This window comes from Brassica oleracea, chromosome C7 (genome assembly GCF_000695525.1).
Source record: "Brassica oleracea var. oleracea cultivar TO1000 chromosome C7, BOL, whole genome shotgun sequence".
NCBI classification, from domain to species: Eukaryota; Viridiplantae; Streptophyta; class Magnoliopsida; order Brassicales; family Brassicaceae; genus Brassica; species Brassica oleracea.
In genome coordinates, this window is record NC_027754.1 from 18165489 (window position 1) to 18190927 (window position 25439).

The 25439-nt window shown below is 38.2% G+C and overlaps 7 protein-coding genes and 1 pseudogene across 7 annotated transcripts; 4 read left to right on the plus strand and 4 right to left on the minus strand.

Moving 5' to 3' along the window:
- Positions 1 to 1694: 1694 nt before the first annotated feature.
- LOC106307079 (probable beta-1,4-xylosyltransferase IRX9H) lies at positions 1695 to 3802 on the plus strand. Its single transcript, XM_013743939.1, has 3 exons — positions 1695 to 2431; positions 2995 to 3244; positions 3332 to 3802. The coding sequence occupies exons 1-3, from the start codon at positions 1695 to 1697 to the stop codon at positions 3500 to 3502; spliced, it is 1158 nt and encodes a 385-aa protein (XP_013599393.1). The 3' UTR covers positions 3503 to 3802.
- A 1168-nt stretch (positions 3803 to 4970) lies between these two features.
- LOC106301987 (ubiquitin-fold modifier-conjugating enzyme 1) lies at positions 4971 to 6359 on the plus strand. Its single transcript, XM_013738490.1, has 3 exons — positions 4971 to 5433; positions 5508 to 5569; positions 6001 to 6359. Exons 1-3 carry the CDS (start codon positions 5101 to 5103, stop codon positions 6128 to 6130), a joined length of 525 nt encoding a protein of 174 aa, XP_013593944.1. The 5' UTR covers positions 4971 to 5100; the 3' UTR covers positions 6131 to 6359.
- Positions 6360 to 7821: 1462 nt separating this feature from the next.
- LOC106305233 lies at positions 7822 to 8903 on the minus strand. The gene has a single exon (XM_013741611.1). It carries the CDS (start codon positions 8829 to 8831, stop codon positions 7974 to 7976), a length of 858 nt encoding a protein of 285 aa, XP_013597065.1. The 5' UTR covers positions 8832 to 8903; the 3' UTR covers positions 7822 to 7973.
- A 482-nt stretch (positions 8904 to 9385) lies between these two features.
- On the minus strand, positions 9386 to 11213 carry LOC106301471 (lecithin-cholesterol acyltransferase-like 1). Its single transcript, XM_013737874.1, has 2 exons — positions 10688 to 11213; positions 9386 to 10407 (listed from the first exon to the last, which is right to left on the minus strand). The coding sequence occupies exons 1-2, from the start codon at positions 11083 to 11085 to the stop codon at positions 9477 to 9479; spliced, it is 1329 nt and encodes a 442-aa protein (XP_013593328.1). The 5' UTR covers positions 11086 to 11213; the 3' UTR covers positions 9386 to 9476.
- Positions 11214 to 12974: 1761 nt separating this feature from the next.
- On the minus strand, positions 12975 to 15472 carry LOC106305649 (annotated as a pseudogene).
- Positions 15473 to 19379: 3907 nt separating this feature from the next.
- LOC106301643 (probable beta-1,4-xylosyltransferase IRX10) lies at positions 19380 to 21194 on the plus strand. The gene is made up of 4 exons (XM_013738094.1): positions 19380 to 19653; positions 19743 to 20131; positions 20211 to 20452; positions 20544 to 21194. The coding sequence occupies exons 1-4, from the start codon at positions 19560 to 19562 to the stop codon at positions 21055 to 21057; spliced, it is 1239 nt and encodes a 412-aa protein (XP_013593548.1). The 5' UTR covers positions 19380 to 19559; the 3' UTR covers positions 21058 to 21194.
- A 344-nt stretch (positions 21195 to 21538) lies between these two features.
- LOC106303941 lies at positions 21539 to 22536 on the plus strand. The gene is made up of 2 exons (XM_013740302.1): positions 21539 to 21714; positions 22178 to 22536. Exons 1-2 carry the CDS (start codon positions 21580 to 21582, stop codon positions 22262 to 22264), a joined length of 222 nt encoding a protein of 73 aa, XP_013595756.1. The 5' UTR covers positions 21539 to 21579; the 3' UTR covers positions 22265 to 22536.
- An 89-nt stretch (positions 22537 to 22625) lies between these two features.
- Positions 22626 to 24074, minus strand: LOC106303940 (putative F-box/kelch-repeat protein At1g27420). The gene is made up of 3 exons (XM_013740301.1): positions 23629 to 24074; positions 23324 to 23547; positions 22626 to 23235 (listed from the first exon to the last, which is right to left on the minus strand). Exons 1-3 carry the CDS (start codon positions 24039 to 24041, stop codon positions 22856 to 22858), a joined length of 1017 nt encoding a protein of 338 aa, XP_013595755.1. The 5' UTR covers positions 24042 to 24074; the 3' UTR covers positions 22626 to 22855.
- Positions 24075 to 25439: the final 1365 nt, after the last annotated feature.

Below are 25439 nucleotides of genomic sequence, written 5' to 3' on the forward strand. Positions count from 1 at the left end.
AGGCCGTAACCACTGATTTAATGATCACGTCATTTCCTCCTTTAGAAAAAAAATTAAAGTCCAGCCATTTACCCTATTATTCAAACGTTCCTGAACAAATCCAAAGACCTGTATTTTGGATCCTCCAAGACTCTCAGGTAAACCCAGATAGGATCTCATTCCTCCTAAATTCTGTATACCTAAGATATCCCTCAACTCTTGTCTAGTAGACTCCTTAATCTTATGTCCAAACTGAATTGAAGATTTCTGAAAATTAATCAGTTGACCAGAAACTTCCTTATATTTCTTTAGAATCCTGAGAATGGTGTGACATTCTTCCTTTTGTGCCTTACAGAAAAAAAGACTATCGTCTGCGAACAATAAATGAGAAATCGACGGACAAGCTTTGGCTACCTTCATTCCCGTCAAATGTTTTCCTCTTTCGGCCTTCTTAATATTTGCAATCAAGGCTTCAGTACACATGATAAATAAATAAGGAGATAAAGGATCCCCCTGACGTAAACCTCTTTGAAGGAGTATGTGACCTCGCGGCTGCCCATTTAACAATACATGATATTGAACCGATGATATACATTCCATAATTAACTTAACCCAGTGTGGATCAAAACCCATTTTGAGTAGTAGAGCCCGAATGAAGTCCCACTCCACCCTATCATACGCTTTACTCATATCCGTCTTTATTGCTATGTATTTACCTTGGCAAGCCTTATTGGTTCGCAATCCATGAAATATTTCCTGCGTAATAAGAATATTATCCGATATCAACCTCCCTGGCACAAATGCCGATTGTGTCTCCGATATTAGACGTGGAAGACAGAATTTCAGGCGCTGACATAAAATCTTCGAAATAACCTTGTATTCTACATTACACAGACTAATTGGCTTTAACTATGTCATCCTTGTAGGTCTTTCCGTCTTCGAAATCATACAAATATTGGTGATATTCAACCTTGAATCCAATTCTTCTGTGATCAAAAAATTATTCACCATCTCAACCAAATCGCTTTTGATAATATGCCATGAGTGTTGGAAGAAAAGAACAGTCATCTCATCCGGTTCTGGAGCCGTTTCCGGATGCATCATAAATAAAGCCTGACGAACTTCCTCCGTTACAAATTTTTGATAATTCAATCAATATTTTTGAGCGAAACAGAGGATATCTCGATCGAGGGAGAAAATGGGGAAATTCCATATAGCCTAATATATCTGACAAGTGTTGCTGCCCTCAGCGGCCCTTGATTCATCTTGGGGAGAACGAACTATCTCCATAAGAAAACCATCATTTTATTGCTTTATAAAATTACGTTATATTTTAAAATTATATTAAAACCATTTAAAAATTATTTTAAAAATGTGTAATGTATTCATGATATTAGCTTTTTCTATTTTACCTCTCTACCATTTTACAATGTTTTTCCCATCCATAATCAAACCACGTGTCCCACGAACCCGCGTGCTCATTTCTTTGCCACTCTCTCTCTCTCCCGCAACTTTCTCCCCAGCCCTCTTTCCGGATCTCGGCGGTGACAGATCCAAATCGGCGAGTTAGACTATACAGCCCACGATAGTACTAACTCCGACTTGAGCTTCAAATCCTACAAATCGGTGCTCTTCCGTTACTGATCTCCGCGAAATTGATTTCCATCTCTTTTCGAAGTATGATTTGGAGCATGTTAGGTGTACCATAATCTGAGATGGCTTCAATCCGGCGAACTCTCTCGCCGCTCTACCACGATCGTCCCTTCGACAACGGAGGCGCACCGTTCTCCCCCTCCTCTATCTCATCCCGCACCAGTAAACACAACTCCGCGCAATTTCTCTCGTTCCTCACAGCGACGACTGATCCCAAAAGCTCCCGCAGAGGTCCATGGCGGCGACCGTTTTACCAATTCCTCGCTTTCTTTCTCATCGGATTCCTCTTAGGTATGACACCGTTCGGTCAAATCGATGACATGAACGGTACGGATCGGTCCAACTTCGAGATCAAACCTCCCAACAGCGTGAAACGGGAAGAGGTAGGTGTAGATGGAGTAAGTTTTGTGGCGGAGGAGAAGAAGAAGGAGGATTTCGATTTAGTTGTGCCGAGGAAGCTCGTGATTGTGGTGACACCAACGTACAATCGAGCGATGCAGGGGTATTACTTGAACAGAGTTGCTCAGACGCTGAGGCTAGTGGAGCCTCCTGTGTTGTGGATAGTAGTGGAGGGCAATGCGGCGTCGTTTGAGACCTCGGAAATTCTGAGGAAGACTGGGGTGATGTATAGGCACTTGGTTTGTAAGAGGAACATGACGAGTATTAAGGATAGAGGTGTTCATCAGAGGAACGCTGCGTTGGAACATATTGAGTTGCATAAGCTTGATGGGATTGTTTACTTTGCTGATGATGATAATGTCTACTCGCTTGAGCTGTTTCAGAGCTTGAGACAGATCAGGTGAGTCAGAAAGAATGGATCTTTATCTTTGCTTGTGGTAATGGATGGAATGTATGATCACTTTTGCTTGGTAACTTGTGAGAAATAGAGTTATTAGATCGTTGATTTGGTTTGTGTTTAAAGGTTTTGCTTCAGTTTTAGTCTAGCAGAACTCTGTTGGTATACACTTCTTTTATTAGCATCTTGTGTGCCTTGTTTCGTTCAGTCTTAGTGATCCTAGTATTGTTGGTGCTGTGTTTCGACACCCAATATAAACATTTCTGTAGCATGCGCTTGTTAATCTGATGTTGAAACTGATGATTGTATGAGTTTTCTACACAAAATCTGGAAATTTTTGGCCGCCTGCCTCTATTCTTGTTCTCTCTGCTTTGCTGCTTGGTCTTCCATGTGCTCAAGTCTTGTTCGTTTGACAAAATATTTCATTTCTTGTTATTCGAATGGGCTTTGTTGAACTTCTCTGCGTAGTGTAGATGCTGATAACTTGATATCCAAAAGCTTATATTCTTTTGGAAGTATATATCTCTCAGTTTAGTTTGTTATGCTTATCTATCTCATATGTGTAGGCGATTTGGAACTTGGCCTGTTGCAATGCTTGCGCCAAGCAAAAACAAGGCCATCCTTGAAGGGCCAGTATGCAATGGAAGTCAAGTAATAGGATGGCACACTAATGAAAAGAGTAAAAGACTACGAAGGTTCCATGTGGATATGTCAGGGTTTGCTTTCAACAGCACCATACTCTGGGACCCTAAAAGGTGGAAACGTCCTTTTCCACATCCAACCCGCCAACTAGACACAGTGAAGGAAGGTTTCCAAGTATGACTTTTTTTTCTTCATCTCTGGTGCCCAGTGAACCGTCTTTGTAATCTTCTTATACATGACATGGTGTGTGTTTCCAAGCAGGAGACAACATTTATAGAGCAGGTGGTAGCAGATGAAAGCGACATGGAAGGTGTTCCACCAGCTTGCTCGAGGATACTGAACTGGCATCTTCACTTGGATGCCCTAGATGTCCCGTATCCACAAGGGTGGGTGATGCAGAAGAATCTCGAAGCTGTCATAACTGTGAGATAGTTCCCAAGATACAACTTTTGACTGGTAAAGATTTAATAGGGTTCAGGAACTTTTGAAGTCTCAGGTGTTCAGGAACTTATAAGCAAAAAGGTGAAGTTCAAGACCATGAAAATTTGGTATGTTTTTGTGTATTTAGTATGAGATGGAATTATATTTTTTCCTTTGGAGGTATTCCAATACACGGTCTGAGTCCAGACAACAATGAACAAAGTAAGGAGTTGTTCACAATCATTGCATAATTGTTCATATTTTGTGTCTAAAACGTTTACAAGTATTTTCAAAGTGAATGGTCGCTCAAGATTTGCTTCTATGCCAGTTTGCCATGCATCTTACTGTCTCTGGATGAAGATTACGTTAGTAAAGACGTGTAGATAGCTCAACAATTAATCGTTCTTCGATTTTACAGAATGTCATGTTAGGATTGTCCCAAAATGTGAGTAAGTGAGATGCATCCAGCTCAAAAGATATCTGAATGGTTTTTTTTTGTGCCAAACGCTCTGGTTCGAGCTCTGACATCTCTGAAAAAGATTTACAGTATTTATCATATCAGAACAATGAGAATATTTTGAGCATTTGGAGCAAACCTTTTTTCATAAAGCGAAGAATAGAGAAACTAGTCTCTCAGCTTCAGAAAATTGATAAAACAGAAACATCATGTCAGAGGTTCCAGACAGTGGAAACCAATTGTTGAAGTTATCTGATTTTTAGGATGAAAATAAGTGTCAGCAAATCAACCCACTAAAAGTCAAGGTTTATAAACTGAAGCATGCCCATTGTATAGGCTGCCAATAAGTTATGCAGTCGTAGTAAGCCTTTATATATATATATAATAATAATAATTCAAAGAGAAGGAAGCAAAATGCCATCAAGAGAACTGTTAATGGCTTTTGGAGGTTGACTGCCTGTTCCAGAATGATTACTCACTTTATATTATTTGAATATTACCTCTGTTTTTATTCCTTCTGTAGTAAATCCAGTCTGTGAGAGATCGGACTATCTGTTGCAAATCGCTAAACATGCTATGATATGTATGTTAGGTGATATACTAAAGTGATAACAAAATCAAAATCATGCCTCAATATTAGACATTGCCCATTTAAGCGCTATACATTTTAGAATGGAGCGTCGACTTCCTTGAAGACTCAAATGATCGATGGCCACATCTTGAGGTTGTTAGATCCATCCCAATCACACTCGTTGCAATATCACCAAACAAGAGGGCACGCCTCCACAGCCACCGCCCCACCGGTAATTACTAGTAAGGATAACAAAAAAAAAAAAAAAAATTCCGAAGTCTAATGTAAAAAACGAATAAATTGTTCGGTTTTCAGTATTTAATACATAGAACCAAACCAAATCAAATCAAACCAAGAGCTTTCAAAAGGTGTTAACCAAAAAGGTTTACCCGATGCCAAACCAAATCGCAAGTTCAAAACCGGTTTGACTATTTCGGTTACATTATTCCTGTTTCTGGTCCCGATGCGCTCTTCTGGCGAAAGCTAAAGAGGAATCAGAATCAAAGCATCCAATTCCGACCAAGCAAAAGAAAACACATTTAGGGTTGAAAACTCACTTCCAAATCACCGAGAGAGAGAACAATGGAAGGATGGGATCCGAGCACGAAGTCGACGTTAACGCGAATCCCTCTTCTGACGACAAAAGCGGGGCCAAGAGACGGCGATGCATGGAAACAGAGGCTCAAAGAGGAGTACAAGTCTCTGATCGCGTATACCCAGATGAACAAGTCCAACGACAACGACTGGTTCCGCATCTCCGCCGCGAATCCCGAAGGTACGCTTTGGACTGGCAAGTGTTGGTACGTTCACAACCTCCTCAAATACGAGTTCGATCTCCAATTCGACATCCCTGTCACCTACCCCGCCACTGCTCCCGAGCTTGAGCTGCCTGAGATCGACGGCAAAACCCAAAAGGTTAGGGCTTTCTGTGGTTTTTGCTCAATTGGGTTTTGTCTTTATTCCGATCCCTCTGTGTTTGTTCTCTGTAGATGTATCGAGGTGGGAAGATCTGCCTGACTGTGCATTTCAAGCCGCTCTGGGCTAAAAACTGGTAACTTTGTTATGCTCCTGACTTTGTTAGAGAATCATGCAATATTTTAGTTCAGAGTTTAGTCTGTTTTTTTTTTTGTTGTTGTTGTTGTCGATGTTGACTTTATTATGCTTCTGACTGCATTGCCATTGTTGGAGAAGCATGATTGTTTAAGATCTGTTTAGTCTGGGTTGTTGGCGATTTTGTCTTAAGATGTTACTTATATGGGTTTGTTGTTGATGTTATTTCTGTTAGGTAGGGAAGCTCTACTATTAAGCTGTTTGTACAGGTTGAAATGAGTAGTTATTGTCTTGAGTTGACATCTAATTCTTATAAATGAGAAACCAACCAAAGCTTTGGTTTTTATGCGATCCATTTGTATGACGAATATGAGCAGCCATTTCTCGTTTTCTTGGCATTGAATTGATGAATGGCTTTTTTTGTTTATGCAGTCCTAGGTTTGGTATAGCACATGCGCTTTGTTTGGGTCTCGCTCCATGGCTTGCTGCAGAGATTCCAATTCTTGTGGACTCGGGCATGATTAAGCACAAAGATGACGCAGCCTCCTCTGCTGAATCTTAGTCTATGTAACCCTTTCTATCAATCTCAGAGTTGAGGTGCTTGTCAGTAATAGCTGAAGTTAGAAATGACTGAGGCGGATGGATACCCTATATAACGCTTACATGAAACCCAATAAAGATTTTAAGCTATTGGCCTATTGCAATGTTTTTTTTCTTCTTAAAATACTTGTACAACTTGAGAATATATGATGCTCGTTTTGTTTGTTGACTTGAAACCGGCTCGTTGATCATGCATGAGTCATTGAAGCATCAAACACATAGTCTACAGACAATATAGTTGCTAACATCTGCATTAGCTGATGAATATTCCGCACGATGTGAACTGAAATGGCAGTATAGTTTAATTGGAATGACCTTCCCCATAGTAAATAAGAAGACATAAAATGATCAGAGCTACGAATAACTTTTTGGTAGACTATTTTAGGATGTATGATTTCATTTTCAGGGTACTTATTTTTTAAGTTAGTTGATTAATTGTTTAGTCTCTACAGTTTAGTGTTAGGTTATTTTTTATTTTTATAACAATTTAGTTTTACATCAGGGAAATTGCACCGTTGCACTGTATATTGGTCCCTAATTCCTAATTCCTGAATCAACCCCCTCTAGAGCATCTTTAACGATAGTTTCCACCAAGGTTCTGATCTTTAAAAATAAATGAATTAGACAAAAAGTAGAAAAGAGACTAATGAAAAGTTCTTATTTTAGAGAGGTTTAGATACTTACTACTCCTCTAATCTCTAAGTATCAGTTAAATAGAATTCCAGTTGATTAAAGAAAATTAAAATACAGACATATAAATAAAATAATAATAATTTTATTTTTTAGATATTGTCTCGAGATGTTTAACACATTAAGACCAACATTATCGGCGTATTTTACATACGTCCTTAGTGTAATTTTTTTTAAAATAAATCAATAATATCGAAAAAGAAGAAGGACGTAGGCTATTTTACATACGTCCTTAAGGAACACGTGTCATGGCGTGGTAGGTAAAGCAAAGGGGTAGGGTAAACTCGTGTTTTTCTCGCATGGTGTCTCTGGCCTCCGTCGAATCGAAAGACCGATATATATCCGCCGAATCGAAACACCGATATATATCCGCTCAATCGACACCTCTCCTTTGTGTAATCCGAAGGATCTCCGCCGAATCGAAGCTAGAACAGGTATGTCCTCGTTTTCCGTCCTCCGTTTTTAAGATTTGAAAGTCGATCTCTCATTGCATACTTCGTGTTCGTAAGGCCAATTAAAAGTCCACCAATATTCACAAATTTCACTAAAGTCCCGAAAAAAAGTCCTAAACTACAAATATTACTAAACAACTCTAAGGACTTTGTTTCAAGTCCCACCAATGTTGTTGCTCTAAGAACTTCCGAAAGCAATGCTCTTTTTTATATATGTTGACTTTTGGCGGCTCATGCCCATGCTCATGCATACCATAGTCGTCTATACGTAGCTTATAGCATCATCACATTCAATTGCTATGAGTTAGAGACGTTATGCTGTATATATAATAAATAATATATATTATACTAGATACATCAGTATATATTCTTTATCTAAAAGAAACATAAAGTAGTGAGCAACTAGCCTTACAGGAGACGAAAGACATGCCTTAAGAATTTAGATAGATAAACCACACAAGTGTAGTCGAGTTATGTTGTTGGCTCAGTTATGTTTAACCAAACATGACGTTTTCTTGAATACTTCTCGAAACAAATAAACTCTACAACAATGGTAATATACTCTCGAAACAAAGCACTAAAGAAGCTAAACGAGACTAGAGAGAGACCACAATAACTCCAAAGTGGTTAAAAAAGCTCGAACCAAATAAGATAACAGATGGGTTAATGATGGGATTTGAAAGTCTGTAACCAGTTGTTGAGACGCTCCATAGCTGACAAGTCCATTTTCTTGGGAAAATTAGGGTTAGAAACAGCTTTGGCTAGTGGCCCCACCACCACTCGAAGCTTAAGTCCAGCCTCACAATAACCCGACTGTGAGGTTATGAAATAATGAACTCCTGGTTCGGTCAGCCTAACAAGATCGTGTCCTGTCTTGTGCACAGCTACAGGAGATGTTGGGTCGCATGTAATGAACTCTAGATCACCGATGATTTCATAAACGTAGTTTACTTCGTTGGCGTATTCGAAAAGCAAAGTATCTCCGACTTGATATTGTTTCCCCTCGCTCCACTTGTTATAAAAGTCACTGTCATAGACTTTCCATCCTTCCGAGTCTCCGACCTTGTAGGTCTTTCCGACAGGAAGTATCTTGCTCGGTGGTGGTGGAGGAACCGGACGTGATGGGTCATGGATGACAAGAACGTCGAGCTTCTGTCCCAGTACGCATTGAGTTTGGTTTGAGGTGATGAAGTAGTGAAAACCTGGTTCCGTGAGAGTCACGATATCGTGTCCTGTGTTATAGACGGCTTGTGGAGAAGAATAGTCGCATAACTCGTATTCCAAAGAACCAGAAACTTGAGTCACGTCATTAATGATGGGATCGTATTCAAAGATCAGTGAATCTCCCACGTGGAACTCCTTATGGTCGGTCTCGGCCCAAGCGTAATAGACATCGTCCTTAGCAGTCCATCCTTCGGAGTCTCCAACTTTGTAGATCCTAGCCGAGCAGCAGCAACCCAAGAGAACCGTGAAGCTCATCATCATGAACACGAAGCTGAAAATTCTCGTTCTTGTCGCCATTATAACACGAGTGATCACAAATATTTATCGAAGAAAGAAAGTTTTAGAAGCAAATCTTGAAATCAGCTGAATCAGAAAGCGTTGTTGAATGTGTGAATGAACCAAAAGAGAATACAGTAGCCCTCCTTTTATAATGTTTTACAACCACTGATTTTCCTTTCTACTTTATTTCCTTTTTAATGAGTTAAACCGTCTCAAAAAAATCACTTTTTAACTTGGATTTATCTCGATTCTGAAAAAAAAAGAATAACGCTTAAAGATCTATAATCTTTTTTATGATTCGGTTTGTGTATGATTTCTAGTTTTTTTTAAATATCAGCAAAAATCTAAGACTTGGTTCACAAGAAACAATTTGATATCTGTTTTCGTTTTTGATGTAGTTTCCGGTTTCTTTTGTTGTTTTTTTGTGTGGTTAAAGGTGGATGCAATCTGCCATAGTATGTTTTTACCTTTTCTTTTACCAAGAGAAATGTGCATACGTTTTATCTTCTTCTTTTTTTATCATTTTGATTATGTTTGTGGAAGTTCATTGTCTTAATCCAGTGTACTTTGGATCACAGTCACATATTTTGTTTCAGTTGTTGAATGAGAAGATCATTACCACTTTAGACAACATTTAATGTATATAACGAAAACAAACTAGTTCTACTTACTTTCAACCTGACTAATTGACTGTCCTCGTCTACTCTTAGCTAATCCAGAATTAATAATCTTTATCTGCTCCACAACCTCTTTAAGTGCCATCTCATCTTTAAGTATAGAGGTATGCGAGACTCCATCAATCTCTACGGTTTTCAAGCTCTCAACTTCGTGAACCAACTCCAAAGCTGCTAAGCTCGCCAAGTTAACCGTGCCGTCTCCATCTCCATACTTAATCTCTGGTTGCTCATCAAACCCTCCTTCTCCATACACCAAAACCCCCGGCGTATCAACTCCTTTCCCATATATGCAAGTCACCGGCACTCCCGGAGTCACCATTTCCTCTGTTAAAGGCAACACTCTTGTCTTGTAAGGTACAACTCCTTCAGAGAACCCAATGTCTGCAAGAAACCTGTCCATCTCATAAGCTGTGTAGTTCACCCGGGGAGTAACCACAAGCGGTTTAGTTCTGTCGTGGAACACTTTGGAATGTGGAAGTAGCCACTGGTTACTCTCGGACCTTCTCTGTTGCGGCCTGACCAACAAAGGGTTAACAAAAGGGACACCGAGTGTGTTTCCAGAAGCAAACGTCCTCATCTGCTCAACGGTTCCGCCCCACGGCGCAGCGAGTGCAACAAAGTGTTTGATGTACTTGCGGCGCCATGAAGGGGAGCTACGGTTCAGGAAATGGAGGACGAAAAGGCCTCCTAGGCTATGGGAGAGGAGTATCACTGGCTTTCCATCGTTCTCGCTGCTAGCTTTCTCTACCAACTGTTTGAGGTCTTGTAGATATTGTGATGCTACACGGGTCGAGTGGCCCGACCCGGCTAGGCCGTACCTGAAATCATATGGAGCTCCAAGGATGGTTTGGTCGTTAACATACCCACATCCTTTGCCTAGAGCGTTCACCAAATGTGACATGTAAGATGTAGCATCTCTGCACCAAATGACACCTTATTACCAATCTGATATAATATTCATACCGGTTGAAGTTATGTACCAACGCCACCCAACAAATCTAATAAAATATCTTTAATGGGATGGGTTCTACTACTCTATTTGAGAATAAAAATAGAATGATAAACAAAAAATAAATGAATTATTCTCTTTATAGAATAATTTTTTTTAAGTTAAAAAGGGAATAGGCTTAAAGCATTTTTCTTATTTTATGAAAACAGTGGAATTAGAAATGTTCTAAATGTTTGAAGGTACTATACCGGAGACGAGGGTCGAGGTAAAGAAGTGATTTGGTCGAACCGAAATGAGAAACCCGGGTCTGGACACCAGGGGCGTTTTGGTAATCATCTAAATCGGCGTCATAGTACAACATCATTCGTTCGTTGAAGCATTTGGTGAAGGGAGACAATAACACTGATACATCAAACCATAGCCTGAACCATCCATCACTCTTCTTACGGACCGGGTTTAACCAGCTGCTACACCAGATGCTGCTTGGTTTGTAGTCTCGGTCCAGTCGTGCCTCTAGCTGGTTACCTCCGTTTCCTGGAATTAGAATAAGAGGGTGGACGTTACCTGTAGCTTGACTCATCAAAGTGATTGTCGCGGTAATGAGCATCGCTATGAGTAACAAATGAAGTGAAGATGGTTTGTTCATGTTTTTTCTAAGAAACAGAGTCTCATGTGTCTGTGCAAAGCTGGAGATCTGGAGAAAATATCCATCAATTTAGGAAAGTGTAATCAAAGTGGTGTCCAAGCGAAACGTATGGCTTTAAGATAAGCAGAGTGTTCAAAACTTATGGTGATGCGGAAGCCGCTTTCTCATCTGGTGGCTCTCCGGATATTTCTTTGCAATAATTTTAAAAATGCTTTATTTATGATTTAAATTTTGAAAACTACACCTATTTTTTTTTCTTTTTTGGAAACTATGTAATAAAACATTTTTGTCCTAGTTTTGATTATAAATTACAAATTCTAGTAATTACTTAATTTTTAAAATTATTATCGAAATGATTACAAATTTATATTCTCTATTATTCTCCACAATTATTCTATTGGAGAGATTTTCTGTATTATTGTTGTTATTTCTTGCTGAAATTGTTATCATTTGGTGTTTTTTGTGGCAGAAAAGTTAATATAAATTGAATTTATTTGTTTTAGCACTTCATTCTTTTTCCAAACCATTAAAATAGAAAATTCTAATTTTTTTTTAACGCTGGATAATTATGCTATTAAAATTATGAGAAATATTACAGACGATTCTACAGCCACCAATTCTACCTGCCGTATGAGGATTCACGCCTGACTGCATCACCTGAGCCGCCATATGGGATCCTTGCTTGACGGTCCTACTTGCGCCATGCTGCAGATCTCTTGTAAGCTTTTTCTCCTTTAATTCGCATAATTCCGCCTTCTCCGGGAATTGAAACCCAGACCTCTTGGTGTATAAGCATTAATGAACCCTTAGTCAAACAATTGAGCAAGGGGGCTTCCACAAAATTTTTTTTTTAATATTTTAAGAATAAAAAAATCTACGTTAAATTATCTGCAATAATGTGTTACTAGGTGATAATCCGCGCCTTGCGCGGGATGAAATGATTAAATTTGTAATTTGCGAGATAAAAAAATATTGAATCTGATTAATTTGGATATTAGTTAGTTTTGGATTGATTGTTTCGGGTGTTAATGAGGAGGATATAGATTAGCGACGTTAATATGGTTGAAATTTTTGATTTTATGGTCATAACCGGAAGACTATATCTACTTATTTGGATTCATGTTATATGAATTATATGGTTCATAACTTTATAAACGGTATGAACCAAACTGATTTTACTTGCTCGAACTATAAAATAGTGTATTTTATGCATTATCAATTGTTTAAATTTATGAACATTGGTAATGTTGTACGTAGTGTCCAACTCGAATTAGAGCCACTATTATGGAAAACAATTCTTTCTTGTGATTCTTACTTAGAATTTAAGAATAACAGAGATGGTAGCAAAGAGAGATCTCCCACAAATTGAAAAGACAACAAAGAAAAACTCCAAAATAAATTACATAATTGTTAAAAAAAGATCACAACATAGCGAAAGCCTCTGTAATTCGTATTAGAGACACTATTATAGAAAACAATGACAATGTACTTAGTTTTCAGAAGGAAAAAAAGTTAATTATACTAAATATAATCCCAAAAATTACCATTGGTCGATCAAAATTGATATATCTTTTTCGCTAAACGCATATTTCATAACTATACCAATGCAGTTAATAGGAATAGACTGCTTATAAAGCAAAAATCCGTTTTTTAACGTACTAAACAATACCATGGCTAGCATACGACAAATTATGTAAAAAATGACAAAGAAATATAATGAAACAGAAGCTTTCTATTAATTTAAGAATAACAGAGATGGTAGCAAAGAGAGATCTCCCACAATTCAAAAGAAAACAAAAAAAAACCCCAAAAACAAATTGCATTATTGTTTAAAAAAAAATCAAAACATAGCGAAAGCTTCTGTAAAATGCCTCCCAATTAGCCTTTCTTCAGCCACTTTTGTCAGCCTTTTCAATCTTGATCCGAGCTCGAGACGGATACCTTGTCACTGAATTCTCTTCAACGTGTTCCTCTAAGGAAATCACGGTTCCTCCTCGGCGTTTAGCGGGAGTTACTTTCATTGCCTCACATTCTTGGGAAGACTGATCATTCAACATGAAGGAGCCCTCCAATACATTTCTTTCAATTTTAAAATATACAAATCAACCGGAAAACAATATTATTAACTATCTACAATATATATGACTTTACCTCTGGTGCATCTGAAATAACCGAGTTTTCAATAGCCAAAGTAGTCAAAGCTCCCTACAAAAATATAAGCATGAACACAGTTAAAAGAGAGGTAGTTACCGTAATAAAATCAAGAAAGTAAAAAATATAATATACTACAATACCTTTGGTTGATTGAACTCCTCGAACTCGGTAATCATTTCAGTGTTCGTGACGATTTTCAAGAACTTGTAAGTGCCATTCTTGTAGAGAAAATTCTCTCTCTCAATGTCAATCTCTCAATGCCAATCTTGAAAAGATAGGTCTTACCAACTAAATCTTTCAGTGCCAACAGAATATCCTCCGGGTCTTGCATCTGTACATAAAACATATATAATATTAGAATACATAATAGAAGTTACGTTACTCAGCAGTCATAATATGATATAAACCACTTTACCTCTTCAAAATTACTTCCAGTCAACTCATTGCAAGGACGATTTAGTATCTGCATTGCAATAGCATCGAATAGTAGGAATTTTGAATTCCCGGGATTGTCCAGCACCACCAAATGCAACTTGTATCTAAAATTTTGTAACCAATAAGATGATATTTAGAATTGCATGGTCCTCCACAGAACGACAACATGATTTAATTTTCTATATAATGATTACCTTGGCATCAACCTTGGATTCTTCACCTTGCATTTGACGCAATAATAATGGAATCCCATTTCATCTTCATCTCCTTGCTCGTCGATGTTGTCATTCGGCACATTCAAAACCTTCTTCGAGCACACTTTGCAACTCAAGTAATAGCAGCCCATGTCGGATTCAATTGCAGCTATTGTGCACATGACAATATATACACTGCTCAACCTAGATGAATACTCATAATAAAATAAATATCACGTTAGAACGATGTATACTATAACATATATAGAGATGTTTCCAAATTATAAAAAATAAACACACTTTAATCAAGTTTTGACAACGAACCTGGTTAGATTCAACCAACTGAGATGGTCTTCCTAGGAGTGTTCACCAGAAAATCATTTTTATCCCCAACCCCAGTAGTCAAAGCTAGTGGTTTAGCTTCAACGCGGCAACCTGTAAAAAAAATAACGTTTATAAATCACTGAACAATACAACATCCAAAATTAAAACTAAGTATAAGCATATCTGTATTTATAAAGCAAGTGAACTTACAACGACGCAAAGGCCTCCACTTCAGGTGTCAATGGATTCAGTTCCACATCAGATACGTTATACGCATTCAGAACACTACGCTCGTCTGCAGTTAAAAAATTGTAATGGTTAAATTAGTATAGAAGATACAGAGATTCATATTTATTTATGAGGAAAACGAATAATATACAGGAGGTAAAATACATTTCCAAACTTTAATTTTCCCAAACCTCAAAACACAAATGATGGCATTCTCACCACGTCCTTGAATAGCATCACTTACATCAGTAGCAAAGTTACCCCACAACACCATTGGCAGCCGTTCATCCCTAGCATAAGATATAAATTATCAAATCTTAACATACTTTAAATCATGACATATGAATACATAAGAATATATAAAGAGGCGTCATACTTTTCATTACGAAGCTCTACAGTCAATTTATGAGTTTCTTTCCCATTAGCTGATACTACTTCAATTGGGGTCAACTCAACAATCTGACCAATTACATCTGCAAACACAAATCTATGAGTTATATGTACAATTGAAATATAAACTCCTATTAGTAAAAAAATTACATATTTAGATAACTTACCAACCAAATAGTCCGTATTGAGTGTACCATCTAGAATGTCCCTGCAGTTGACTGGTTCAAAGCCAGTTAGGGCATCGGGCAAATCATCACAATTCCTCACACGTGTTGTCAATAGAAAACCAATTATGTATGGATGTATGGTTGTTCGGTATGAACCGCAAGAGGGGTTGAGTGAAAAGTTAATGAGAATCTTTGAACTTCCTTGTGAAAGGAAGGAATCAAATTGATTAACCAGATCCTTTTTCACAGAAGCGTTAATCTTAACACCCTAAAAAAACAAATCAAATTTTGAACTTTTAGACAATGAAACATTAAGCGAACTGAATATTACTAACATGAACAGTATAGGATGCTTACGTTAGAGTCGATTAACACCATCTCAATGGTTAGGCCACCGGAAGCCGAATACTGCTTCCACAAACGAATGATCTTAACCCTAATCTTCCACATAGTCTTGAACGGTTTCAAATCAGACACAACAGTTATCGCAGCCATTATAGAAGAATGAGGGAAGAGTATTTAGGTATTGCGTTATTGAGATGAGTATGAATGGTTGCGTACGTGTGTCTTATATAAGAGTAAAACCCTAAGGCTTGTAACTTAGTTTCCCCGTTAAAATCGAATTGATTATGAAATATTTTTGCCTTGGCAAGCACATTCTGATTTAATTATATTCCCATATCTGGTTATGTTAGTTGATTATCATATATTTTTGCCTTGCCCAGCAACCAATGATTTGGTTATGTTCGGAGATTGCAATAGGATTTCCAATTCGGAACCGACCGGTTCGGTTCGGTAAACCCAAAATCAAAAGTTACAACTTCTCCGCTCTGTTTGCCTTCTGCAGTTACGGAGTCCTCAAGGTTTACTGTCATAATACTTCTGAGTTCTCACGTAACAAACTAATGGTACGTCGAATAACAGAAAACTCATGTAACGTTGTCCTCTTATAACTTCACAAGTCTTTATCTCTTCTGAATTTACGGAGTTCTCATGTAATGTTGTCCTCTTCAGTAACAGGGTACTCTTTATCTCTTCTTGGGACGTCATCATCTTCTCTTTTCTTATCTTTTCTTCGGACTCCCTATACTCTTCTAAAATCTTTATAGTTCAAGCATGCCCATAGTTTGACATAGTAAAGAACAAAGTTATGTGAGAAGAAGAAGTCACGTTCAAGAACAACGTTACAGAGTAATCATACACTTTATAGTTCAAGCATGATCATAGACTGGCTTATTCTTGTCACGAGTCTAAGTATCACTATGACCAAGCTTCAGAGCGTATTCAGTTTTCGTATCTCTTCTTGGACTCTCTATACTCTTATATACTCTTTATTGTTCAATCATGATCATAGTTTGACACATTGAAGACAAAATTTCAACAGAAAAGAAGAAGAAGAAACGTTCTAGAACAACGTTAGACAGAGTAATCATTACTAATCATTACTAACACAGAGGCAGAAAAGAAGAAGAAGAAACGTTCAAGAACAACGTTCAAGAAATCAAGCTCGATACTGTAAAACCAAAGCTTGAGACAGTGCTCGATACCTCTAAGTATCACTATGACCAAGCAACATGACCTTATCATGAAATTCATATAACATGAACACGTTTTTGCCAAAATCAGCTATGTGAAAGTTTAGGAGCCATCTATTGCTCGAATGCTTATTTGCAAAGGTCCATGCAGATCAAACACTCATAACAAAATACTACTCAAACCATCATTTGAAATAAAACATATAAAACTTGGATTGAAATAATTAACATGTGTATTATATTTGAAAGGGCTTACATGTGTTTCAAAAAAAAAATGGCTTACATATGTGCGTAATCAAGTAACCTCTCTATAATGGCTGTGAACTTCTGTAGACTCAGGTATGGATCTCGTGCGATCTCAGCCAAGTACGCATCCATGATCCTTCCCACTTTCAGCAACGAACCATGGTGATGACCATGGTGATATAGTTAAATACTCTAGCAATGTGAACTCGAGACAGTATCTCCCCTTCTCTGACGCATTACTCTCGAGAATCACGATATCGGATGACGTTGTGTCGATATGTCAATTGTAATTCTGATCTTTAACATTCCAAAGAGGAAACTAGGAGGGATGATTGATCCTCTCTCGTCATTCAGCAGAAGAGTTACAATGGCTTCAACGATCTCCCTCTGCTCCTGAAAGTTCAATCAACAAAACCTTTTAGTGATTCTCGAGAGTAATGCGTCAGAGAAGCAATGATACTCTCAGACCGGACACCTGTTCTCACCATCACGTACATAACTCTTGCGTAGTTATCAATACCATGAGCAGAGAGTAGTTTGATCCACCACTCGAGACGGTATCTTCCCTTCAGCTCCTCTGATAAACATTATATTAACTGCTCCCTACATGCATTCATAGCAATAGCCTCCACACAACCCTCTGAATATCGACACACCGTCAGCCGATATCGTTCTCCACCCGTAATGTCGTGGGGAGCTTCGAACCTTAGCGTTCCCGTGGATTATACTGTTGGTCACGTACTGGGTCTTTGTTTCCTGAGTCGTACACCACGTTGTTCTCAGAAGGTTTCTTTTATAACAGTGGGTTTGAAGTTAAAAGTGTGTAAGAAGGAAGAAGAGAGAACTCGGTCTCATTACCTTTACGTGAGAACTTATAGCAAAATTTCTTGAAAAAGCATTAAATAGAAACGGAAAATAAGGTAATTTATTTGTGAGAGTGTCTCTGCAATTGACACGTGTCCAAGCTGGTGTGAAAGCATTAACTGCAATGCTCCTGTTTTAATATATAAGGGATGGTAGTGGTTTAATGCTTGGAATCGGTGTGCCCCTAACTTGATTTCCGTTGGGAATGCGGATTTACGCTATGCTTTAGTATCAACAACTGGTGCGTCCGGTCTGGGGCTAAGACCCAGATCAACTTCCAGTTATTGGAAAAAAAAATCAATAAAGAAATAAACTGTAATAAAAGAGGAAAAATGCACAAACACACTCTTTGTTTCTAAAAAAAAAAAGAAATTAGATTGTTCTTTTAAAGAAGAAAAATAAAAGAGTAACAATTTATTTAGATTATTTCATGTGTGTAAGTCGTATATGAAAACAACAAAAGAATCCACAGATTAGAATAGGAGATCATTTAGTTTTTATTAAGATTTAAGTAGGATTATTTGTTATACTAGAGAATCATGAAGTATGCAGTAAAGACGAGCAAATGACTATCTAATTCTACAGTCGAAGTCTTGAATAATTGAATCTTTGTTAAAGGGTCTAGGAACCCTTTTTATAGGTCCTTGTAGTCAGACCATTAGTTAAATTTTTGATATCCTGAAATATAGAAAAATCTCATTTTAGTAGAAGTTTTCTTTTAACCAAGAAACCAAGAAGTGTGTTATGTAAACCTCCCATGCCTTGCCTTTTTACATGTCTTGATAGAAAGTTTATAAGACAGATGGAAAACAATCAAATGATCCAGGCATGCGAAATGCCAAATTTGTAGCCTGAGCCAATTATGACAAGTTGAAAACAACAAAGAGGATCGGTCAAATGAAAAATAACATTTTTGATATTCAATAAACCCCCATTTCCTTAAGGTTTATTCTTGTTAAACAGCATCGGAGGTAACAAGAATAAAAAGCGGCGTCTCTCCTAGTTTATCCCTTCCATTCAGCTCTGGTAACTCAATCACGCATGCACACTCCACTATCTTAACTCCTACTTTCTCTGCAAAACCCACAACCAATGGAGAGAGAGAGAAAGAGAGTCAAACTTCAGCTGTGAAACATTTTTGTTATATAAGAAAACGAATAGGCGGATCGAAGGAGAACGGTGGCTGGCGGGAGAGGAGGAGGAGCAAGACTGTGACGATGGATGAGACCACACGTATGGAGTAATGATTGATTGCATATTCTTGTGGATTGATTGAGATCTTAGATACGTGTGGTCTCAATCAATCCACAAGAATATGGTTTATATATCATTGACAAAGGGAGCAGTGATCAAGGCCTTTTCAACTCTAAAAGCTGGGTGGCTAGTTTTCTTTATTCTTTTCACATATAAAACACATCCTTAAAAAAATCAATTTTCACTTGGCATCGCATCACACGATAAACCATCTAGGGATTATTACACAGACAAGTCATTAACTATTTAACATCACTCGCACTTGGAACCCAACTCATTCCTTTTGGGCTTCAGAAACGGCTCTTGTTACAAGTATTATAGCTAACTAAACCTATTATCAGTGACTAATGAGTTTTGTAAGTCCGTTGAGCTCTGACATATGCTATACAATGGGCTAGTAGGTTTTAATGAGGCCCATTGGACATTTAATCAAACCATAATCGTATAGGACAAGCAAAAAAAATCAACTTAACTGTAACTTGAAGCTATTTCGTTTTCTATCATCTTCTCCGTTTCACTTTCAAATTAGCTTCTTCCCTTTCCTTAATAAAAAAAACCCTAAAACCTAATCTCGAAGTAAACTCGTCAACCACTCCCCCCATGACCTCTCAACGATACTCTTCCCTTAAATCCCTTCTCCTCCTCCTCCTCCTCCTCCTCTCTGCAGACCAGCCCCACCCACAATGACGAATCGCTCTTCCCTCTCCGCCATTCTCCTCTTCCTCTTCTTCTCCGCTTCTTCCGCTCAACACAATGTTCGAACAGAGCGAATCTCAGGTACCTCTTCTTTGCTTTCCTTGTTCAAATTGGTTTTACATATCATTTGATTTGCTCAAAAAAAGGTTGAATCTTTGAAACCCTCGCAGGAAGTGCTGGTGATGTATTGGAGGACAATCCAGTGGGGAAGCTTAAGGTCTACGTATACGAGCTCCCAAGCAAGTACAACAAGAAGCTACTTCAAAAGGACCCTCGTTGTCTCACCCACATGTTCGCTGCTGAGATCTTTATGCACAGGTTCCTTTTATCTAGTCCTGTCCGAACGCTTAACCCCGATGAAGCTGATTGGTTCTACTCTCCTATCTACCCCACTTGCGATCTCACTCCTACGGGCTTGCCCTTGCCTTTTAAGTCGCCGCGTATGATGAGAAGCGCTATACAGCTCATCTCGTCGAACTGGCCTTATTGGAATAAGACTGAAGGTGCTGATCACTTCTTTGTTGTGCCTCATGACTTCGGAGCTTGCTTCCATTACCAGGTAGATTTGCATTTGAGTTTATTGGATAATATTGTAGAATATAGTGTTGTGATTTGAGTGGAGATTTGATGTTAAACAGGAAGAAAAGGCCATTGAAAGAGGGATACTTCCGCTACTCAAGCGTGCTACTTTGGTTCAGACGTTTGGTCAGAGGAACCATGTGTGTTTGGACCAAGGCTCCATCACTATTCCTCCTTTTGCACCACCGCAGAAGATGCAGGCCCATCTTATTCCTCCTGACGTTCCACGCTCTATCTTTGTCTACTTCCGTGGTCTGTTTTACGATGTTAACAACGACCCAGAAGGTGGCTATTACGCAAGGTAACCATTCTTCATTAGAAAGCTAGCTTCCGTGTAGGATCAAATTTGTTTTGAAGTCTGCTGAATGTTAAACTTCTGTCTCTTTGTGTAGAGGCGCAAGAGCAGCGGTGTGGGAAAACTTCAAGAACAACCCTCTATTCGACATCTCAACAGACCACCCTACAACATACTACGAAGACATGCAGAGATCCATCTTCTGTCTATGTCCTCTAGGATGGGCTCCATGGAGCCCGAGGCTGGTTGAAGCGGTTGTGTTTGGGTGCATTCCAGTTATTATAGCGGACGACATAGTTCTACCTTTCGCAGACGCCATCCCCTGGGAAGAAATAGGAGTCTTTGTCGCGGAGAAAGACGTCCCTGAGCTAGACACGATCCTGACCTCAATACCAACGGAAGTGATTTTAAGGAAACAGAGACTCCTCGCGAATCCTTCGATGAAACAAGCCATGCTCTTCCCTCAACCGGCGCAGCCAGGGGACGCGTTCCATCAGATACTTAACGGGTTAGCCAGGAAGTTACCACATGACGGAAGTGTATACTTGAAAGCGGGTGAGAAGGTACTGAACTGGACCGCTGGTCCTGTTGGTGACCTTAAGCCGTGGTAAATTCAAAGAGCGTTGTGTCTTGTTGTATTGTCTTGGGTTTTTCACCTAAGAGTTATTTTTGAGATGAGAGCATATGTTGTTGTTGTTGTTGTTTTCAGCATTTTAAAAAACAGTAGTGCTCTTTCCCCGGTGGATTATTTTTGTAGATAACATGAATTGAGAATTCGAGATATATAGATTAAAAGATGAATGTACACCCCATTCATACCTCAATCCTTTTTGTCTTCACAGTTCCACATCGTTAACTAATTGTAAGACCCACCCGTCTCTTACTTCCATGAGACAGCATGTTAGTTAACCTAACTTGCTCAACACACAATTAGTTAACCTAAAGATAGAAACTACTAGGCACAATTGTTGTCCACAAAATGCTATATATTTATGGACACTTAACATGGTAAGTCTGTAATTATAAATGGGCCGGGCTCCTAGTCTACTAACAAATGGGCTGATCCAATGCTCAAACTAATCCAAGGGGACCCTTTTGTTTTGCTTTGTCTACTGTGGAGAGGAGAGGCGGCCATGGGTGCGTTTTGGGGAACACGGGTGATGGAGATTGTGAAGAAGCATGATTCCGGTGGGCTCATTTGGAAGAGAATCAAGCTTACCTCTACTCGTAAAGCCAATGCCAAAACCCGCCTCCGTCGCGTTTGGCAGGTAACTCTCTCCTTCTCCTTCTCCTTCTCCTTCTCCATCTTCTAGGGTTTATGGGCTCGTTTTTTATGTATCAGAATCTTCAGTATTTAGGATAAGGATAGATTAGGACTGTGTTCATTGGTTTTTCTTTCTTGTTGAAAGTGTTCATTGCAAAACTGGTTAATAGGTTTTGCTCAGTTTTGTATGATTTAATTTCCTCATGTTTGATTAGTTGTAATAACTTGTGTGTTAAAAGCCAATTGCGTTGTTTGTAATCATTGATGCTTCTCAAGATCTTGTTCTTGATAGGCCTTAGGTTTCTACTATCTCTCTGTCAAACTAAGAACAGAGTATCTCAGCTTTAGTAATGTTATAGTTAACCAAAGTACGAATAGTTTTTAGCAAAACTTGTATATCTCTTAATATGCTTGCTTGTATCTTCTTCAACACTAGTAGTTTTAATACTTTTGAGGTTCTCTTGTAGAATGAAGCTGTTCTAAGGGCGTGTGGTACATCAGATGCATCGGGATTTAGCAAGGGAGAAAGCTGTACCAGTGCGGCTAAAAAATGAGTAAGGCGCGGAAGATAAGCCTCTAGTAATTTACAATGGTAGATGAAGTCTCCTTCTTGACATGGTTCAACAAAAATAAAATATGAACATTTTGTTGTTGGGTTATTGTTTCTACATGTTGAGTCGTCTGCTACGAGTAAAGATTTTTGAAGAGTAATGGTGGCTTTCTTTTATTATTGTCATTTAAGATTTTTTTTGTCAGCTACTCCGATACTTGTCTTTGCAACGAGCACGCACCAACTTGGTTAATCCTTAACCACGTTGTTTATTTATATGACACTATCTATGATGAGTTGAACACAGACTGGTCAAGTCAATGGTTTCATAGTCACTAGCAATTGCATTCTTAAGGGCGAGATTCACACCCCCTGATGATTTCTGAGACTCTCTTACTCTTTTCGTACAACTCGCAACAAAAGATCACTTTTTGCACATGCCCAATATTCAAACCAACAATTGTAAATACAAACCATATCAAAACTTAATGTTTGTTCATTACACACCAAACATGTAGGAATATCATTGACAAAGTTGAGTGGGAATTGTGGCCAGACACACACACTAGAGAAAAGGATAAAGTCGAAGGGGGAATCAGAACTTGATGAGAACACTGTAGACGTGATAACCAGATAGTTTAATCTGATCACAGTCTCTCCACTTGGACCCTTCCTCTTTATCAAAATCATTAATTATGGTCTTACCAACAGAACCCCGTAAAAACAGCAGAACTTTATTGTTCCACTGCCCTAATTTGGACTGGAAACCTCCCGGCTCTGTAGGCACAAACACCCTGGTCCATGAGTTCTCCTCAGGATCAAACACTCCCAGACGTCCAGGCCTTTCGCTGTCCAAGAAATACACTTTGTTCCTTACAACAGTGTAGGAATAAACAGCCGTTAATTCATCTGATTCTAACATTTCCCATGTCTTCGTTTTGGTGTCATATATGTCGATTGTGGTCGTTCCATTGTCTGAAAAGATCATAATCAATTATTTCAAAACTAAATAAATAAAAAACTTAGTTAAACCCATTGTTGTCATTTTCTTGTTCCTACATACCTAAAACGTAGAGTTTGGACTTGAAGGCGAATGCGAAGCCAATGGCGACCTGTATGTTTGGACCATCCATAAGGCTCCATTGGTTGGTTTTCGGGTTGTATACTTCAGTGTTGAAAAGGCAATAACCATCATTGCTAAAGCCTTGGACCACATACAAAAGGCCGTCCACTTCAGCTAATGAAAAGCTGTAACGTGGTATGTTCATGTCTGCCAGTTTTCTCCAGCTGTTTATATCATTCCGACATGAACAAATATGTCACATATTTGATCAGATTTGTAAGAGAAGAGAGATTCAGATGGAAGACCTGTTAGTAGCAGGATTGAACTCGTAAACATCAGGGGAAGCAAGGGGAATGCCAATACTCCCCGTAAATCCACCGATGAACAAGATCTTCTCTTTAAGCACCGTGACGCCGTAGCCCCACTTCAGTGGCCCAGGGTCAGGGATGTTAGGAATCCGTCCCAGATTGTTACCCGAGCTGTCCAAAACTTCCCAGTACACGCTTGTGCCTGGCATATCTTCCATCAGAACGCACATGAACTCCTCCATCCTCCCGGTCAACTTTCGAACGGCGGTGAAATGCTCGCTCCTGAGGAATGTCTTCCATCGCCGGCATACCTGAGAAAGGAGACGGAAGTTTGAGCGCGGGATTCGTGAAAGGCAGAGCGCCGCTACGTCGTCCGTCAAGCCGGGTATGATCGGCGAAGACGACTCCATTTTACTTGTTCTTTACCACTTGGATTCTAATGCTCCAAGTCCATTGCATGCATTTATTATATTCAGAAAAAATACTATATAAGAAACAGTAATCATCGTATTCAACTGTTGTAACGTGGATTACATTGACCAAGTGTTATATCTTGCTAAACTAATCATAGTCAACTGTTTACTTTTTCAAAGATAACGACTATGGGATTTGTATATTAATGTTTGTAGACTATAATCAAACCGAGCCAAGTTTCAAAATCAAATTCACGGTTTTTTCAAATCAAACCGAGCAGCCAGAAACAGAAGACCATTGAAGTCAGAGGCATCGTTCAGTAAGAATGTTGAAGAAGAGTAGTAGTAGCAGCAGCATGAAGAAAGTGGCAGAATAGTCATCTTCTTATCCAAGCTAATGTGATGGGAAGAAGAAAGGGAAAAAAAGAGAGGTAGATTGATCTAGCTCTGCTCGGTTTCAAAGTTATTGGAATTACATAGAGATTAATGAGGGCATGGCGAGTTCGATGAGAAATAACCAACAGAGATTTGAACTAATCCATTTAGTGTCAAATAGTTCTAAATTATAATTCTATGACAAACCGAAATCTAACACATCATTAACCAAAGATCTACATACATCCCCTATATATTAGTTGAGAAGCATTTCAAAAATTAGAACCTTAATTTTGAACTAATTAAAAAAAACCTCAAATTCTAGGTGGCACTCTAAATGCCTTCTAAATTCCATTTCAAAAAATTCCAGAGCATCTAATATAAAGTATAGTTTAATCTAATGGTATCACATTATTCCATAATTATATAACACTAGAGAACATTATATTAACCTAAAATATAAGAAATGTTTGTTCTTTCATTAAATAAAAGCTACAGAATTACCTAATATGATTTACATATATATGTCAATTAATGATTATGAATAATAAAGATTTGATAACAATTTTTGCATCTTTCTTCATTTTTGTTTAAATTCATATTATTAAAAAAAATTAAACAATCACATTAACCATATAATAAAAAAAATAGATTTTTTCTTATACGTTATATTTTGAAATTTTTAAAATGATTTAAATTACAAAAATGAGGAAACCTTATATGCTATATATTTTTTTTTTAAAACGACTTTAAAATACAAAAATAAGGACACCTTATATGTTATATTTTTCTTATATGTTAGAATTTTCTTATATGTTATATTTTGAATTTTTTTAAAACGACTTTAAATTACAAAAATGTAAGTTTTCCTTAAGTATACGACTAAAAACATTAAAATGACATGTATCAATTCGATAGTTGATTTGAAAAGTTTCAAAAGCATATGGAAGATAAAAGTCAAAATAATTTAACAGTAGAAACAATACTGTTCACTTTTTTCAAGAATGTGTTCGATGGAAA

What these genes read in the sequence shown, in the direction of transcription:
- LOC106307079 (XM_013743939.1), top strand. Translation starts at nt 1,695, where the DNA reads ATGGCTTCAATCCGGCGAACTCTCTCGCCGCTCTACCACGATCGTCCC. An exon ending in CAGAGCTTGAGACAGATCAG is followed by an intron (nt 2,432 to 2,994) that starts GTGAGTCAGAAA and finishes TCATATGTGTAG; the next exon opens with GCGATTTGGAACTTGGCCTG. An exon ending in CAGTGAAGGAAGGTTTCCAA is followed by an intron (nt 3,245 to 3,331) that starts GTATGACTTTTT and finishes GTTTCCAAGCAG; the next exon opens with GAGACAACATTTATAGAGCA.
- LOC106301987 (XM_013738490.1), top strand. Translation starts at nt 5,101, where the DNA reads ATGGAAGGATGGGATCCGAGCACGAAGTCGACGTTAACGCGAATCCCT. An exon ending in TCGACGGCAAAACCCAAAAG is followed by an intron (nt 5,434 to 5,507) that starts GTTAGGGCTTTC and finishes TGTTCTCTGTAG; the next exon opens with ATGTATCGAGGTGGGAAGAT. An exon ending in CCGCTCTGGGCTAAAAACTG is followed by an intron (nt 5,570 to 6,000) that starts GTAACTTTGTTA and finishes TTGTTTATGCAG; the next exon opens with TCCTAGGTTTGGTATAGCAC.
- LOC106305233 (XM_013741611.1), bottom strand. Translation starts at nt 8,831, where the DNA reads ATGGCGACAAGAACGAGAATTTTCAGCTTCGTGTTCATGATGATGAGC.
- LOC106301471 (XM_013737874.1), bottom strand. Translation starts at nt 11,085, where the DNA reads ATGAACAAACCATCTTCACTTCATTTGTTACTCATAGCGATGCTCATT. An exon ending in TACCTCGACCCTCGTCTCCG is followed by an intron (nt 10,408 to 10,687) that starts GTATAGTACCTT and finishes CATTTGGTGCAG; the next exon opens with AGATGCTACATCTTACATGT.
- LOC106301643 (XM_013738094.1), top strand. Translation starts at nt 19,560, where the DNA reads ATGACGAATCGCTCTTCCCTCTCCGCCATTCTCCTCTTCCTCTTCTTC. An exon ending in GAGCTTGCTTCCATTACCAG is followed by an intron (nt 20,132 to 20,210) that starts GTAGATTTGCAT and finishes GATGTTAAACAG; the next exon opens with GAAGAAAAGGCCATTGAAAG. An exon ending in GAAGGTGGCTATTACGCAAG is followed by an intron (nt 20,453 to 20,543) that starts GTAACCATTCTT and finishes CTCTTTGTGTAG; the next exon opens with AGGCGCAAGAGCAGCGGTGT.
- LOC106303941 (XM_013740302.1), top strand. Translation starts at nt 21,580, where the DNA reads ATGGGTGCGTTTTGGGGAACACGGGTGATGGAGATTGTGAAGAAGCAT. An exon ending in GCCTCCGTCGCGTTTGGCAG is followed by an intron (nt 21,715 to 22,177) that starts GTAACTCTCTCC and finishes GTTCTCTTGTAG; the next exon opens with AATGAAGCTGTTCTAAGGGC.
- LOC106303940 (XM_013740301.1), bottom strand. Translation starts at nt 24,041, where the DNA reads ATGGAGTCGTCTTCGCCGATCATACCCGGCTTGACGGACGACGTAGCG. An exon ending in TTCAATCCTGCTACTAACAG is followed by an intron (nt 23,548 to 23,628) that starts GTCTTCCATCTG and finishes TGATATAAACAG; the next exon opens with CTGGAGAAAACTGGCAGACA. An exon ending in GTCCAAACTCTACGTTTTAG is followed by an intron (nt 23,236 to 23,323) that starts GTATGTAGGAAC and finishes TGATCTTTTCAG; the next exon opens with ACAATGGAACGACCACAATC.